The sequence below is a fragment of the Eutrigla gurnardus genome (genome assembly GCF_963514095.1).
Source record: "Eutrigla gurnardus genome assembly, chromosome: 4".
Taxonomy (NCBI): Eukaryota; Metazoa; Chordata; class Actinopteri; order Perciformes; family Triglidae; genus Eutrigla; species Eutrigla gurnardus.
In genome coordinates, this window is record NC_139918.1 from 1,834,478 (window position 1) to 1,852,501 (window position 18,024).

Sequence of the window (18,024 nt, forward strand, 5' to 3'; positions counted from 1 at the left end):
TCTAGTTTTTAGTTTAGTTCTAGTTTTTTAATACTAATGTATTAACATTTAAATATATTACACAAGTCTTATAAGTAACGTCTTCAATAAACTCAAGTTTACAAGGGCAACACAAAGACTTTTAATGTGCATATTATACAACTTAATTCTGCCAAGGCCGGGACTCGAACCGGCGCTCCTGTGCATGGCTTTCTCCTCATTAAAAACAAAAAGAAAACAAATTTTAATTAATTCAAAAACACTAACGAAATATACAGCATTTTAAATGCAGCAGGAGTGAGAATGGGGGCTAAATCATTTTGTTTTCATCTCATTTTTTCCCTTTTTCTCTCTTTTTTCCTCTCTTTTCTTCTCCCCCCCTTCTCCCCCCTTCTTCCTTTTCTCCCCCCCCCGTAACAGACTATTGTTCCCCAGCTTTAAGCTCAAGCTGGGGAACAATAGTCTGTTACGGGGGGGGGGGAGAAAAGGAAGAGGGGGGGAGAAGAAAAGAGAGGAAAAAAGAGAGAAAAAGGGAAAAAATGAGATGAAAACAAAATTATTTAGCCCCCATTCTCACTCCTGCTGCATTTAAAATGCTGTATATTTCGTTAGTGTTTTTGAATTCATTAAAATTTGTTTTCTTTTTGTTTTTAATGAGGAGAAAACCATGCACAGGAGCGCCGGTTCGAGTCCCGGCCTTGGCAGAATTAAGTTGTATAATATGCACATTAAAAGTCTTTGTGTTGCCCTTGTAAACTTGAGTTTATTGAAGACGTTACTTATAAGACTTGTGTAATATATTTAAATGTTAATACATTAGTATTAAAAAACTAGAACTAAACTAAAAACTAGATTATTAATTATTAGAGCATTGCATTGAAGCTCACCATGTTTTGCACCGAGCTCCACCTAGTGTGTAATTAAAAATTCACCATAAGAATGAATAGAACTGAGACAATATTAATATTAAAATTGCAAATCTATGACTTGGTCTTTGGCTTCTGAACTGGTGAAACAAAAACATACCAAAAAGTCATAATCATTTAGGATTTTGTTTAATGTTCTCCAACCACTGCTCCTTTGGAAGAGCCTCTACAGAGGGGCAGTAAACTATGCCTTTGTACTGGCTGTGTCCGGTCTCTGCAATCCGGAACTGCCCGCATTTCTTGCACGTGTTGTGCTGCACTTTGCGAGTCAGTTTTCGGACAGGAGCAGGAGCAGGAGCAGGGGCATGAGGGGCAGAGGAGAGGGTGACACCCAGGGCCTGTGGAACAGTGAAAAGGACAGGGCCATGTGACATCATGGGACCCAGCATTGTCAGTTGAGGGCCCGGGACTGGGGCAGGGAACAGCTGACGCTGTGGACGCACGTTTACAGCCACCTGTGTTGCACCTGAAGGCGGAAATTTCCTCTTCAGCCGTGCCTGGCCAACAGTGCTGCCAGGCAGGTGGTACTGGTGAGCTGGGCCTGGCAGAGGGGGTGCAGACGGAGGGCGCACATTAGCGGGGAGGAGAGGGCTAGCTGCTACAGACAAGCGGCTAGGCAAATCCAGCCCCTGCATGATCACTGCAGTGTCCTGCCTCTTCACCCTTTTATTATGCCACTGTACCAGGGTGGTGTGGCTCACATCCACCAGCTGCAGGTTGGTAGTGGTCATAACTGTCCCACTGGCCAGGATGCGCTGCCTAATTTTCCTGTAGTCCTGCAGGATGAGATCCCATCTAGAGACTGTGTCACCCCCTTTCTTCCTGGGACTACGGTGGATGGCACAGAGCCTGATGAAGATCAACTCAAGCAGGCGGCAGCAATCTGGCCACTGGGCAATTGGGGCAGGGGTGGTCAGAGCATGCCTCTTCACACTCTCCACCCCTGGAGTGAACTCCTGTCTCTTTTTAGGAGAACGGAACCTCCCTGTGTCCAGCCTGCTCTGATGCCTGGCAGCGAACACCACCCTCTGCTTGTCGTAGTCCAGCAGGTTCTGCCAAAGAGCAACAATATTGCTCACCTAAGCAGAGGGAACAAAACAGCACATTAGAAGACAAAAACATGCAAGTGTGAACATGCATGACAAGACATAGAGGAAATGTAGCAAAACAATAAAAGCTCCTGACCTGCTGGTTTGAGAGGACAAGAGAATGTTGGAGCCTCAGCTCAACCAGACACTCTGCCAAGCTATCGACCCTATCCAAGCCTGGCACACCAGAGTCATCCACAGCCTGCAATACGAAACAAGAAAAACAAAATTAAATGAGTAACATAAACTGAGGACAGTAAAGTGGGATACAGTGATTTTATTTCTTTACACTTTATTATGTATTTACATACCCCGGACTCGTCAGGCGACGCTGAATCCTCGGGGGAGGCAGCAACCAGGGAGGAGGTAGCCGGCCGCGAGGTGGAAGCAACCATAGAGGAGGTGGCAGGCTGCTTGGTGGCAGCAACATGGGTAGGGGCAGCAGGCTGTGAGGTGGCAGCAACCTGAGAGGACTTAACGGGCTGTGAGGAGGCAGCAGCCAGGGAGGACGTAATGGGCTGTGAGGAGGCAGCAGCCAGGGAGGATGTAACGGGCTGTGAGGAGGCAGCAGCCAGGGAGGATGTAACGGGCTGTGAGGAGGCAGCAGCCAGGGAGGATGTAACGGGCTGTGAGGAGGCAGCAGCCAGGGAGGACGTAATGGGCTGTGAGGAGGCAGCAGCCAGGGAGGATGTAACGGGCTGTGAGGTGGCAGCAGCCAGGGAGGATGTAACGGGCTGTGAGGAGGCAGCAGCCAGGGAGGACATAACGGGCTGTGAGGAGGCAGCAACCAGGGAGGACATAACGGGCTGTGAGGAGGCAGCAACCAGGGAGGACATAACGGGCTGTGAGGTGGCAGCAGCCAGGGAGGAAGCAGGAGGTACCGAGGAGGGACAGGAGGAGAAACTTGGACCATCAAGGAGACTTGACACAACAAGGTCATGTGTCTGATCCTCCTCAAAGCCCTCATCTTCTTCTTCGCCCTCATCCACATCTTCCAGCATGGCCTCTGTCTCCTCAGAGTCAGGCTGAAACTTCAGAGGCTGTCCAGTCTGACTAAGCAGGTAGTCAACACCAAGCAGCTCTCCTATGAAAAAGAACAGAAACATGTGCACATGCATTACAAGTTGTACTATGTATTATATAAATACCATTTCATTTTAAAATCAGAGTTGTATCTGCATTATTTTATGAGTGTACATTTTGCAAATAAAGCCTTGTTCTACTTAAAGACGCTTAAAACCCAGAAACTAAAACTATTATGTAGCCAGATTATAATTAGACATACCAGTGTATTTGGCAGGTGGCCTGAAGGTTGGCACAAATGCACGGCCAAACACCTTCAAGCTGTTGGTGTTGACACAATGAGCCACATCCCCGGCGTACGTGAGGAGAGACGATGACCTGGTGGTCACCGCCGCAGTCCCCCGATCCTGGTTCCACCTGTTCAGGCCTTCCAGGAGGTACAGCTGGAAGTTCAGTGTGTTTGCACTGGTTCCTGGGAATCATCAAAATATTTATGCCAATGAAAAAAGGTTTTGCTTTTCAATCTGAATAATGAATCAATTAAAAAAAACATTCATTATTTAAAATATCAAACATAGAAGAGAACCAACCTGGAATGAACCTGTTCAGGTGGCAGTGAAAGGATTCTAGGGATGTGGACCCTCTGGCACAGCGGTACCTTTTCAAAATGATCCCTCCCTTTGTTGTGGTGCCAACCTCGGTGTACAGCTGCACACCTGGCACGTCCTGGATGCACCTGACGTGGCGTTTCTGCACACGCCAGATGTGCTCAATTCGGACCTGGTCCAGCAGCGGCACCCCCATGAGGTCTCTGCCATTTGCGCCACCCAGGGTTTGCAGCAGTCGATCGATGAGGGTGATGGTGGTTTCCTCGCCCCGTGTTGTTCTGCGGCAGTATTGGCTCAGCTCTGTCTTGCTGATCCGCGTGTCCACCAGGCGATCAGTGATATCAGGCACACCCTCCTGCCTGAGCTCACATCGCTTTGCCTGCCGCAACAGAGCGAGGTCCCCAGCATCCCACTCGAAAATACATGCAGACAGACTGCCCATGAAGGTGGGGTAGAGGGGATGAGCATCTGTGGTGCAGCCGACAGCCAGCCTCCTCATGAAGTGCCAGATGTCAAGTCTTATGAGGAGGTCTCGCCACTCTGAAAACCTGGTCTGCAGCTTGGTCACCCCCTCACTCACACAGCAGCCACAGTCCACATATAGCAGCACAGGGGGTGGAACAGCTGCCTGGCGGTACCGCTGCATGATCCCAGACACCATGGCATCCAGTCCAGCACCCTCCTGCACGGACAGGACACTGGTCAGGATCTGGCCAACCTCGTTGCCAAGCGAGGTCACCCAGAGAGCTGTCCCCTTGCCGTGGCCGGCCAGCTTCTTTGTGATCTGGAATTAGACAACAGGAATACTTAAGATTACACATTCTTTTAAATTGTCTAAAGGCAGGGAGTGTATAGATTTATTACACAGCACACATTTATAATAGCTGCTAATGTAATGTTATCACTGATAACAATGTTGATGTGTATGAGTATATATTAGATGCATGGAAATCTATTACACAAGTATTTGTTACCTTTTTGGTTGAGTCCATCTTTAAGATGGAACCAAATGTGGAGGTGATGCAGGCCTTAATGTGGTCCAGGCGGGAGAGGATGTCCCTGTTGTACACAGTAAGCAGCCAGCGACTGGAGGGGATGTCGATGGGCTCCGGAGGCTCCTGGCAGACCACTGGGAAGAGGCTTGGTTGATCCACAAAGTCAGCACACTCCCCAAGATAGTGTGCCAACCGGCTCAGCCATTCCTCCCCATGGTTCTCTTTCAGCTGCTTCACCAGTCGTGCTGGACTGTTGCCCAGGGTCCGGTCCCGAAGCAGCCGAATGACACGAATGTCACAAGCATACCTGAAATGTATATTTCATTTCATTAATTGGTTTATTTAAAAAAGTGACAGTGTACAATAAATGTATTGGACCAGATAAAGCACAATGTTAATTGCCATATTTTCCCTGAGCATGCACATTTAACAATATAAAAAGATAATTCCACATATTACTCATAAATATACTTGGCCAGTATGTATACACTCAGACCTTAATGACAACATGACTCTCGGCTTTCAACAACATTTTAACATAGTAGTTTAAAACTAATTAGGGATAGCCTTGATGATCTTGTTTGACGATTTAGAATTTATTCAAATAAGTTTGATTTTGTCTTTAAAATTTAAATTCATTTGTTTTTATGTTGCACTTGTTAGTTACATGTTTATTGAAGGGTAATTTCAGTGGTGTATGAGGTTTCAAAATCTGCTTTACTCACTTGCGGGTCAGGATCAGCCGGAACAGCTTCTGGTGTGGCAAGTCAAGCTGGTCACGGACAGTCTGACTGGTTGACAGATAGTTCAGAGAACACACAGTGCATCTGAGTGTCTCTGTCACCATCAGGTAGTACCTGTCGATGTCCAGGACCTTCCGAGCCCTCTTGTGGACACCGTAGCCTGTCAGCTGCTTTCCACAAGTTGGGCAGGACACCCTCACCTTCCACAGGTGATAGGGCATCCATACCATCAGCCGATGGGTAAAGAAGCGGTCGGGTGTCGGTGTCTGGTGGTAGATGAGGGCAGGGACAGGGGGCTCGTACCACAGCTTCAAATCTGGCCGTAGTTTGCCGGTCTGAAAGATTGTGTTGGCAATCCATCTCTGGTCCTGCACAAGGATGGTCTTGCTCATTTCACCCGGCAACCAGAATGAAGCTGCAGCTCCAGAAGCGGCTGCCTGAGCTCCTCCAGACTCCTCCTGCTATAAACACATAAGAATGCCATTGTTGCATAAATAAAGGACACACAAAATAAACTACAACAGAGGCAAACCAATGAATAAAGGCTAAACTCACAGAGGCCAGTGCCTGGCTGGTGTACACAGCAGGGCTGGGGGTCCTGACAGAGGCTGAAGAGGGGGTGGATGGAGCGGGGCTAGGGGTCCTCATGGAGGCCGTAGAGGTGGTCGTCAAAGAGGATGGAGCGGGGTCGGGGGCTTTCAGAGGGGATGGAGGAGAAGGAGAAGGACTGGGAGTCCTTCTAGATACTAAATTTGGCTTTGTTGAGGCCGACTGTGCTCCACCAAATCGGGATTTAGTGAACTGGAAGGAGAAACAATAACGACGAGTTAATATTATGGTGCGATGCATACAAACAATTCATACAAGACATTAATTACTGCAACAATATTCACCAATGCTAAACTTGGAGGGGGGCGCAGGAAAGACCGCTGGGCTACATTATCACCAGGGGCTGACACTGAGGCCACAGGCTGGACATCAGCAGGAGGAAGAGGAGTGGCAGGCTGCTAAAACAACAGCATTATGACATGTGCTGTAACAGCAACAGCATAACAGCAATGTAAACAGATATGCAGGATTGTGATTTTTCTAATGCTCACCTTAACAGTGTGAAATCCACAACTACAGGCTATGGACCCTCCAAAGATGTTGGTCTGTCCACGGGCCTGCATGGGGCATTTCTCAATCTGAAACAATCAGTATTTTATTCAGCCTGGAGTGAGACATTCAGTGTACAGTCCATGGTCAGATTAACACAATCTGTACCATCAGAATGACTATTTCTCATCTAGTGATATGCATGGTCATAAGTAATAGGTGGATATTTTGCTCTACTTTACCTTCTGGTAGAGGTCATGCCATTTGCGCTGCCTCGGGGCTGGTCTGTTGCCTCCTCCAGCAGGCCAAACCCCAGAGCTGGCAAATTTCTTAAAGGAGTCATCACCTGGAAATCGCAATTTCTCTTGTTAAAACATGCATATCTGTGTTTGACCTCAGTTGAAACTTGCCTGAAAGGCTGGAGTTTGAAAGTGGCGCCGTTTTTTCGCTTCTGCTCTTTTTCCGAACAGGAATAGCACACAAGGGTGTGCATTCCTAAAGCACGAGATTTTGATTCTGCGCCTTCGGTGACGTCACCGTGGCGGCTACTTGCATAAGCCCACCCCTCTTTCACCACCCAACCCCGCCCCGTCCGCTACCTGAAATCGCCGAAGCGCCGCCATTATGTTTTGGAGTCTGCATGCAGGCAAGCCCCCCCGGCTCTGTCCTTCCTGCGGCGAATCAACGCGCGCCTCATTACATATTATACAATGCACATCCGGACCAGTCAAAACCTCGCGCGTAATCTCGCGTGATAAAATCGCGGTACGAAAAAGGGTCAGAACAAGCTCAATGATTGATTAAAATTTTTTTTTTTTTTTCTAATAAGTTTTACGAATTGATCCAAAGCGATCCAAGGGGGGCTGGATACGTATAAAACCAGGTGATGACTCCTTTAAGTCTCACCATCCACTCCCCCTCTCCCATTGCCTTGTGGCTCTTTGGGTTAGAACTCATCTGAAGACAACAAGGAAATAATAACAGTAGTTACAACTATGAATCACAGTTGAATAACGTTAGTTTATGTTAAAACAGGTCATCAGCAACTTAAATGTTGAGCTAAATGATGCCTTACTTTAATCAGAATATTCGGAATATTATAACGATATAAATATATAGTCATACACGAGTGTCTCCATTCATTGTAACGCTATTACAGTACACACCGACCGCTAACGCAGCATAGTAACGCTATTACAGTAGCTAGCTACGATGACTGAATATTATAACGATATAAATATATAGTCATACACGAGTGTCTCCATTCATTGTAGCGCTATTACAGTACACACCGACCGCTAACGCAGCACAGTAACGCTATTACAGTAGCTAGCTACGATGACTGAAGTTGCTGGAAAACTTCATGACTCGCCAACGAAATCATAGAATTAGAATATGGAAATATAACATTGATGACCATTCGATCAGAAAAAAATGAATGTATTTACTGTAAATCAGATGCAAGTTTTCCAAGTTTTCGTTCGCTTCGAGACGGAGACGTAAGCGGGCGGGCCAACGTAACCAGAAAGAAGCGACGTGATTGCCCCCTCAGATTGGACAGCGACGACTCTGATTGGCCTCCGTCCAATCTTGACATTGGAGAGGGAGTCTCGTGATTGGATGCTGAGATTGGACCGTAGACCGACTCTCCTGAACCAAGTAGCGCCACAGAGACTAACGCCGAAATGTCAATTTCCTTTTTTATTTTTATGTACACAGCCCTCCACAATGTTGAGAACTTGTCCAGGAACACAGCCATTGTCTATGGTACTGCTAAACAGTGTTGGGAGTAACGCGTTACAAAAGTAATGCATTACTGTAATGCATTACGTTTTGCTGTAACGCGGTAATGTAAGGCATTACAACAACAAAAAACTGGTAATATTTTACTCGGTACAAATCTCAGTAACGCGCGTTACAATGCATTTTAAACCCGAAATCAATTGACTCTACATTCGCGATCTCGAGATGGGCATACGCTCCACTTTTGGAAAAGTGTGAAAGCCGGTCCGTCTGACTCTACCAGCCATCCCCAATTAGCGGCCCGCGGGCCAAATCCGGCCCGCAAGAGCAAAGTGTCCGGCCCGTGCGGACCCAGTGACACTATGCAATAACCTGCCAGGTGAAATAAAGAGTCGGTAAAGTTGGAAATATATTCACAGATTCGGGATCAATACATCTGAAGTGAAACGTTTTTAAACACAAATGATGCCTCTTCCCCACCGTAATATCATAGACTACGAGCTACAAGGACCAAAACCCAGATTTTTTACATAAATAAGCTGGCCTGGACGGAGAACATTGATCTCTATGCGCAGTGACAGCCGGGCGAGTGCGCAGGGACCGTCTGCAAATTACAAGACAAAAGCAAGACGGTGAAAACAAAAATCATTAACTCCACTGTTATACAATATTGTTTTCCTCTTGTGCACCACTTGCTGTAGTGCTGTTGTTTTTTGTTGTTGATCAAAATATTCTCCAGGGTTATTCAAATCAATAAATCGTTGATATTGGAGTGTACATTTTTATCTGTCCCTCAACACAGGCTATGACTACTACTATCTGCTACTACAACTAATCATTACAATCATAATACTTCTAATAATAGCATCAACAATAATAACATTTGCACATAAAATAATGTTTAGTGGTCCAATAAAAAAAAAAAAAGACAATTTGGCCCTCGACTTGGCAACCTGGACATAATTTGGCCCTCAGTGAAAACTAATTGGGGAACCCTGCTCTACACTATGGGTTGTAAGTTAACTAATTAAGCGCTGTTGTTAGCAGGCTCTATGAGCTGGACACCGACTCACGAGGCGGGTCAGAGTGCAGCCGACCCGGCACACCGAGGATCAACAGCTGAGGGGCGGCGGCGAAGAGGCAGGCTCCGATTCTCCCCATCGGTTTTGAACCGCTTTTATGACCGCGTCATAACGCTTTTGGTGCGTGTTTAAATCAGTAGGTTTATTTCAAAATGCGAGCATCAGACGCTGTCAGAGCGTGTATGAACAGTGTTTTAGAGCTCCCCTAAATGTCTCAGGTAGGCTTTCAGGTAATTTCTCAGCATAACACAGCGCCTTCAGGGTCATTAAAAAAGACGTATATGGCAAATCTGGAATGAAAAATGGCCCTGTTATTTCATCCCCGAATCCCATTCATGAACACAATATCTAATATCAGTTAACGAGTCGTTTTCCGTTTCTCGTTTTCCGTTTTTAAAACGAATAACGGGATACGAGTCATTTTCCGTTCTTCGTTCTTTTATTTTGAAGCGAATAACATCACATCCTGCTGTGTAATGAGCTGCATTGAACACAAGAAGATCTATTGAGAACAAAAAATCCATATTTCCTTTTATTTTGGTGAAAAGTAATGCAAAAGTAATGTAAAAGTAGTGTAATGCCTTACAATTCAAAGACAGTAATATTGTAATGTAACTAATTACTTTGAAATGACAGTAAAAAATAAATAATGCATTGTGCTTTTGGAGTAACTTGCCCAACACTGTCCCCGTGTAAGCGTGGGTTCTCTCCGGGTTCTCCGGCTTCCTCCCACAGTCCAAAGACATGCAGAGATCGGAGAAGAAATGCTGAAGTTATAACAGCTTTAATGTGTTTTGCGAAGGTTGAAAATAGTAGCGCAGTCATGGTGTCGCCCTGGCCACGCCCCTAAATATTCTGGACATCTTTTGATAACTTTTTGTCCTTAAGGCCTTTCCAACCATATATCCAATTTTGGTATCAATCGGATCAACGGTATAGTCGGTTATAGATCAAGTACGACCCCTGTGAATGACCAAAAACGGCCAAAAATGGCAATTTTTGGAAATTTTTGGAAGCTCCCCACATTACTCGATTTTGATGAAAATTGACATGTATGTTCTTCAAAGCTATGACAACATAAGTCTTTGAGTTTCGTAATTATTTGGCCAAAGGTTATGGAGTTATGCTAATTGCGTTTTGGTGGCACAACCCTCTTATGTTCATTAGCCAAATCGGATCAACGGTGTCCGAGATATGAGCAACTTCCGGTTTTTCATAAAATGGCGGAAAATTTTGCGAGGTGGACTTTGGTGCTCCAAGAGGATTTTTTGTAGAGGACACTTGTCCGCACATGTGTGCAAAATTTCATGTCAATCGGAGTTACGGTGTGGCGGGGCTGGCAAATCTCCACACTAGGTGGCGCTAGCGAGCAACTTTTTTGTGGCCGAATGCGAAACCGTCAAATTCTCAAATTTTTCACCAGGCCCCATGGACACTCCAAATCTGGTTAGTTTTGTGAGGGTTCGGAGTGAAATGGACCCTAGGTAATTTCCGTCAAGACATCCAGCCAAACACCCCCTCGGAAGCATTTTTAGCGATGGTCAGCAGTGGTCAAGATAGGGCGATCAGCCGAACGGCTTCGTAATAGCGCAATGGTACTTACAGTATATCTCATAAATTTCCCCACTAATAATGCATGGAATGTTACCAAACTTCTGCAGTAGTACACATAGGGTCTGTACTCACAAAACGAGCCATTTTAAAGTTTGTAAGTACACCAGGAGTTTATTTAAAAAGAACACTTGCCTGATAGCTTCTACTGCTAAAGCTACGCTGTTTGCGTAGATGACACCCGTGTTTACACAGCTTCTTATTCGTTGGTGTTTAATGGCAGTCGGCGTATACCCAGCTGTTCCGTGACGCAAGTTTCACGCGAGAGTATGAAAAGATTTTGCTTGATTTTTTTTAAATAAATGCTTATATTATCAGGTCAACAAGCATTTATAAAAAATCGGCGAAACTTTTTCATACGCTGGCGTGAAACTCGCTTCACGGAAACAGCTGGGTATACGCCGACTATAGGTCTTGCAATATAAGACCAGGTCAGGAAGGAGTAAAAACAGGAATATGAAGCAAGACGAAACGGGATAAAAGTTTATCGTAAATTAATGATGGGAAACAATTGATTCAGGCTACAGTATCATTATGAGAAAATATGGATTATAAGGGTCGTGGGGGGTGGGGGGTTGAAAGACTACCATTGAATACGAGGCGAATTCGGCCTTTGAGGTGACGTGAGGATACTCCGGGGATAACCTGGTCAACCGTCGCTATTGCACTTTGTGCATTCTTCCCAAGGGGACTTTTTTCTCTGCCCAATGAAGATCGGGAGTGGAGACCCCCTGAGTGTGTTTGTAAGGTTCAGACTCTGTTCATTTCACTATTGGAAGTTCACAGTTGTTTTTCATGTTAAAAAAATTCACTTTATCTTTTAGTTAAAAATGTTCCTCGGCAAATAATATCAACAAGGTAACTACTGCTTATGATTTTAGATAGATAGATATACTTTATTGATCCCAAGCTGGGAAATTAGAGAAATTTTATTTCGCAGTTATTAAGGTACATTTTAAAGAAAAAAATACTATCACAGTATCAAAACACGTTATATAAAAATATCTTAAGTTACAAAATATGGACAAGTTGACTGTAATAAGAATTTTGTATAACCTCGTGTCTTAGGTATGAATAACCTCATGTTTTAGGTATGCCTAATTGTTATCAGGGACCTTGTGCACATGATGTCTTGTTCTACACGAAGGCTAACTTTCAATGACGCATTATCTCCTGAACCCTTTAAAAAGACTCAAGTCACAGCACTGATTTGAGCACTTCCTCTGTAGCATCCTCATACGTTGTTGCATTGTAACTGCTCCTCGACTTTACTTCTCTGTCCCCCGATCCCCTGAAAAGACACGTGAAGCTGCCTAAGATTCTCAAATTTAGAGAAAGGTTTTACCAAATGGGCTGCACGGTGGTGTAGTGGGTAGCACTGTTGCCTCACAGCGAGAGGATCCCGGGTTCGATTCCTGGGTTGGCCCTGGGGTCCTTCTGTGTGGAGTTTGCATGTTCTCCCTGTGTAAGCATTGGTTCTCTCCGGGTTCTCCGGCTTCCTCCCACAGTCCAAAGACATGCAGAATGGGGATAGGTTGATGGAAGAATTAAATTTCCCGTAGGTGTGAGTGTAAGCGTGAATGGTTGTTTGTCTCTACATGTCTCCCTGTGATAGACTGGCGTCCTGTCCAGGGTACCCTGCCTTCGCCCAATGACAGCTGGGATCGGCTCCAGCCCCCCCGCGACCCTAAATACAGGATAAGTGGTAGAAAATGGATGGATAGATGGTTTTACCAAATCAGGTGAAAGAGTTTTCTACTCATTTAGCAAGACAGAGAACTGCGTTGACGACAGTCGACCAGTTACAAAAAAAAAAAAAAAAAAAAGAGCAGGGATTCTCCTATCAGACAGTTTTGATTTATTCTCCTATCAGAGAAAGGTTTTGCTAAGTCACTAAAAAAAACGACGTCTTTGGAACGACGAGAACTACTTTGATCCCCCAGGCTGTTAAGGAGTTAACAAAAACTCGAGGGAAATCGCAAGAGCTCAGGTAAGACAAATAAAATTAAACAGTATATACGAAAAAGACAATAGAAATATAAAAACAAAAAACAATTTATATATATATATATATATGTATATATATATATATATATATATATATATATATATATATATATATATATATATATATATATATGTTGTGTGTGTGTGTGTGTGTGTATGTGTATATATATAGAGAGAGAATAAAATACATAAAATAGAATAAAGTAAACTAGACATAAATAAAATAAGATGGGTAACAGCTGTTCGTGTTGCAGCCGGAACACTAAAGATGAGGAAGAACAGTATACAGGAGATGCAAAATGCATGCACGCAAAGGATAATGACAACATAAAATATCTTAAACTATGGAAAACCAAATATGGGTTTCGTGGGAAGACTAAATGTGGAAGAAACCAACAGATTGGTAGAGGAGATAGAAAAGGAGACAAAGGGCAGTGAGAAGCAGAAAGAAAAAGACGGGTTAAAACAGGCAGGAGCCTGGTTGACGGAGGCGGAGAAAAGACACAGGGGAGCACAGAAGCAGAAAGAGGAGGATAGAAAGAAGAGGAAAGCAGAGCAGGAAAATAAGGAGAAGGGACTAGAGCAGGAGAGAAAAGAAAAAGAATCACACAAACAGACAAATTCTAATCTTTACAACATATGGATTCCAAAATTACTCTAAAAAAGAATGAATTACTCAAGGAAGAATGAGACCTAAAAGAGGAGCATTCCCAAAAGCTGAATATCCATTCCAAACAATATGCATGGACTTCATCGAACTAAACAAATCAGAAGGTAAGAAATACTGCCTGGTAATAGTAGATATGTTTTCAAAATGGGTTGAAATCACACCAACAGTAACAAACAACGCTATAGTGGTAGCAAAAATCCTTGCTACTGTTATTGCGCCAAGATTCGGATTCCCAGAAAGAATTTACTGTGATAACGGTCCACATTTCAGAAACCAAGTCATGGCTAAATTATCAGAAATGTTTAACATCCAACTAAAGTTTCACTGCAGTTATCATCCACAGTCAGCAGGGACAGTAGAGAGAACAAACGGCACCATTAAAGCAAAGCTAAGAAGGCTATGGAAGAGACAAGTAAACCATGGACTACATGTTTACCAGCAGTAGCACTTAGCATGCACATACTATACCAAATATAACGGGACTGTCAGCGTTTGAGATCCTGTATGGCAGAGCCTATAGGGAACCTCTCATCTACACGAAGGGGGATGACACTGAAGCAACTGAAACAATTGCCGATTACACGTCTAAGATGATGAAAAACTAAGATGTTATGTCTAAAGTATCTCCTCCTACAGATCCAGTGGCGGAAGGAGAACCTCTGGTGAGGCCAGGTGACTGGGTGTTCATAAAGACCCTAAAGAGAAAGAACTGGTCATCCCCTCGCTGGGAAGGTCCATATCAGGTTCTGCTATCTACACCGACAGCAGTCCGCATCGCTGAGAGAGGAACGTGGGTTCATCTTACACACTGTAAGAGAGCATACAGCACTCCAGAGGAGACAGATCAGTAAAAGCACTACACCATGGCAGACAGACCGTGGAATCCATACAGAAGGATGGGATGTGGTATGAGAGGAACATTGTGTCTAATCAGTCTGGTAGCAGTGATAGTGGTAGTTCCGATACTCTGGGTACACGAACGTCAGTCTCAACAACCGAATGACAACAACAATCACACCGCAGCTGAGCCACTGATTTAAAATGTAACGCTAGCCAATTCAACGCTAGCCAAACTAAGAGCTAAAAGAGAGATAGGACCGCAAAACCAATGGAGACACCAGACCAGTGAAGGTCAGCATAACGTGCACAGAGAGGCAAGATTGTGTGACCTCGGTAGACCTCTGTACTATAATTGACTGTGGTAGGATGGCATCAGCAGTGGGCTTGGTCTGACAAATACATTTGCATCACAACTTCCCCATTTTGACTTCCTGTAATCTAACCCTGAAGTTATCAGCAGGAGAAGGGGGTGTGCAGGATGCGTGGGTGAGAAGACAACTTGTGGCCAGCGGACATCTGGTGGTTCTGCGGTGGTAAGACACTTAGAACAACGTTACCAACTGATTGGATGGGTGTCTGTGCTCTTGTGCAACTTGTAATGCCATTCTATGTCCTGCCTTTGAACAATACAAAAATCCTTCAGCATGCAAAGGCCCAGGGATGCTGCACCACGTTAAGAGAGATGCCCCTGATGGCTCCTTTGATCCTCATATTTATGTGGACGCTATTGGGTACCTCGGGGAGTCCCTAACAGATATAAGGCCAGAGATCAGATTGCAGCAGGTTTCGAATCAATGCTCATGTTGTGGTCAACCACAAATAAAAATGTTGATTGGATTAACTATTTGTACTATAACCAACAGAGATTCATCAATCACACCAGAGACGGCATCAGGGGTTATCTGCACAATTACATAAAACCAGTCTCTTGGCGTGGCAGAAACGGCTGGCGTGTGTAAGATGTTTGGGGATATGTGTTGCACCTTCATTCCCAATAACACCGCCCCTGACGGCAGTGGGACTAGGGCGCTGGCAGGTTTGACAATCGTTATCCGAGGAGTTCACGGAAAACTCAGGTATTGATGAACACCCTTACTTTTCATGGATGGAGAACATGTTTGGGAAGTGGTCAGGGCTCATACAATCAGTTTTGATAACCATAATTATAATGACCACAATTATGACTGCGTTGTGTTGTTGTTGTGTTCCATTCCTGAGAGACTTAGTTCAGAGGCTGATTGACGTTGCCATGAACAAGATGTTACTGTACACCAGAGTGCCGGATGAGGAGGATAAAGGTGATGCAACATCATATCTATCAGATTACAGTGACGATGAAATGACCCCTGTGAAGTGTGCTTCCCGACTCCTAGGTGAGCAGAAAGTTCCAGGTGATCTGGAAGCTGAGGACATGTACGGAGACTTGGAGGATTCCTATGGTGACACTGGAGTTGAAATAAAAACATCAATTCCACAGCACAATGATGTATTTACAGAAAATCCCAAAAGGAAGATGTGAAATACTGATAAGCATTAGGAGTGTAGCCTAAGAGAATGATGTTATCTCCACTATGTATATTAGGGATGCAACAATATTCGGTATTTTACCGAACCGTTCAATACGCCCTGTTCGGTTCAATGCACAACGGCAAACAACGGTATTTTCGGTACGTTTCCCTGGCAAAAAACTTTCAAAACATTGTGCAACCGCGCATGCTGTGTCTGTCCCTCGGGAGCAGTGACTGAGAGCAGCCGCAGCACATTGTTCAGGCCAAAGCAGGCTCAGAGGAGCGCTGGCTGGCTCCTGGGACCTTCTGATTGGCTCTTATGGTACAGACACACCAACTCCGGCAGCGACGGATACGGACGGAACGGATGGTCGAACGCACCGGCGAGTGGGCGCTTCTGTGTTCAAGTTGGATCAATTGGATAGACGTCCTGGGAAGTGGGCGGGACTTGAGTTTTGCTCTGCCGTTTCCAACATGGCGGCCGGGCCACAAACGATCTCATTTTACAGTTAAACTACACGCTAAAGCATGTTTCTGAAAACATTTGAGGCGGGAAATGTGTAGTGCAGTAACAGAATCTGGATTAATATTTGATCAACACTGCCTCATTTGATAGTTTGAACGAAGTTTCTGGAGCCGGCGGCATTGCGTTGGACGGACGTCATTTGCATAAAGTTCAATCTATCGAACTTTATGCAAATTCACATACGGCGACAGGGCCGTCAACTCGACGTGCCGTATCCATCATGCGGAGCTCCTGCTCTACATAGACAATGAATGGGATCCGTTGATTTGACGTCCGTTGCCGGAGTTGGTGTGTCTGTACCTTTAGGCGGCATGACCAGCGCGTGGCACTGAGCCAGAGAGGTGAAGAGCAGCATGGTGCAGAGACAATGGCGAGTGAAAGAGACGCCGAAAAAAGAAAGTTTGAAGAGGCACCGTCTTCGTACAGGTCTGCGGTGTGGGACCATTTTGGATGCTACAATTTGTCATGTTTACATTTAATTGTATTTGTAGTGTTTAGTACTTAACTTAATATTTAATTTGTGTGGTTTTATGTTTGCTGTTTAATTTGATCTGATCACTGTTTTTTAATAAAGTTTGTGGTTTGATTATATCTGTGCTGCTTTTAATTATTTTTACATTGCAATATTGCCTTTGCTAGTCTGAGTAGTTGTATATTAAAATATCGAAACCGTATCGTTATCGTAGCCCAAAAACCGTGATGCATACCGAACCGTGGGAAAACTGTACCGTTGCATCCCTAATGTATATATATATTAATCATGTGATGGAAGGAAGTCTTTAATGTTTTATTGTTTTCCATGAGCTTAGGGTGAGATTACCTAGGCAGGGTCAGGTTCTACTAACGGGATCGATGGGTTGACCAGCCTGTGTTGGACAGTTTTGTTTCATTTCTATTTTTCCTTCCTATTAAAAATTTAAATGACTAGAGGTTAGATTTGCTAGATGTGCTATGTATAACTTTGTTTAAATCACTGCATCCTCCCAATTGGATTGGACTACCTTGTGCAGTCGCCTGTAGGCAGAGGGGCTGTGAGAGAGTTGCCCTGCCCGAATGTAAAGATGGATTTTGAAGTTGCTAAGAAACTGCCTGGCAGGGTTTTCGCTCTCACAATCCACAAAATTAACTAATAATTATGCTTGAGATAAGCATAAACAGGAGGGAATGTTATAAGAATGTTGTATAACCTCATGTTTTAGGTATGCCTAATTATTATCAGGGACCTTGTGCACATGATGTCTTGTTCTACACAAAGGCTAACTTTCAATGACACATCGCCTCCTGAACCCTTTAAAAAGACTCAAGTCACAACAGTGATTTGAGCACTTCCTCTGTAGCATCCTCACACGTTGTTGCATTATAACTGCTCCTCTTGGCCAAGATTAAAGTCCGACGTCGACTTTACTTCTCTGTCTCTGTCCTCCTCGTTGGGTGAATTTGTCCATTCACAAAAACATTGACAGTAGTTAGTTATAATATAAATGGAGTTAATCATCCCATAAAGAGAAAGAAAATGATGAACCAGCTGAAAAGATTGAACTGTTTAATTGCATTACTTCAGGAGACCCACCTTAATG

At 44.4% G+C, this 18,024-nt stretch overlaps 1 protein-coding gene across 1 annotated transcript; it reads right to left on the minus strand.

Annotated features, from left to right (window-relative positions):
• Nucleotides 1–1,018: 1,018 nt before the first annotated feature.
• Nucleotides 1,019–16,802, minus strand: LOC311012478 (uncharacterized protein; the record flags this gene model as incomplete). Its single annotated transcript, XM_084007939.1, has 13 exons — nt 1,019–1,984; nt 2,091–2,195; nt 2,305–2,439; nt 2,617–3,077; nt 3,279–3,488; nt 3,607–4,408; nt 4,584–4,926; nt 5,345–5,823; nt 5,918–6,057; nt 6,309–6,369; nt 6,463–6,549; nt 6,703–6,806; nt 16,748–16,802. The coding sequence occupies 13 exons, from the start codon at nt 16,800–16,802 to the stop codon at nt 1,019–1,021; spliced, it is 3,948 nt and encodes a 1,315-aa protein (XP_083864065.1).
• Nucleotides 16,803–18,024: the final 1,222 nt, after the last annotated feature.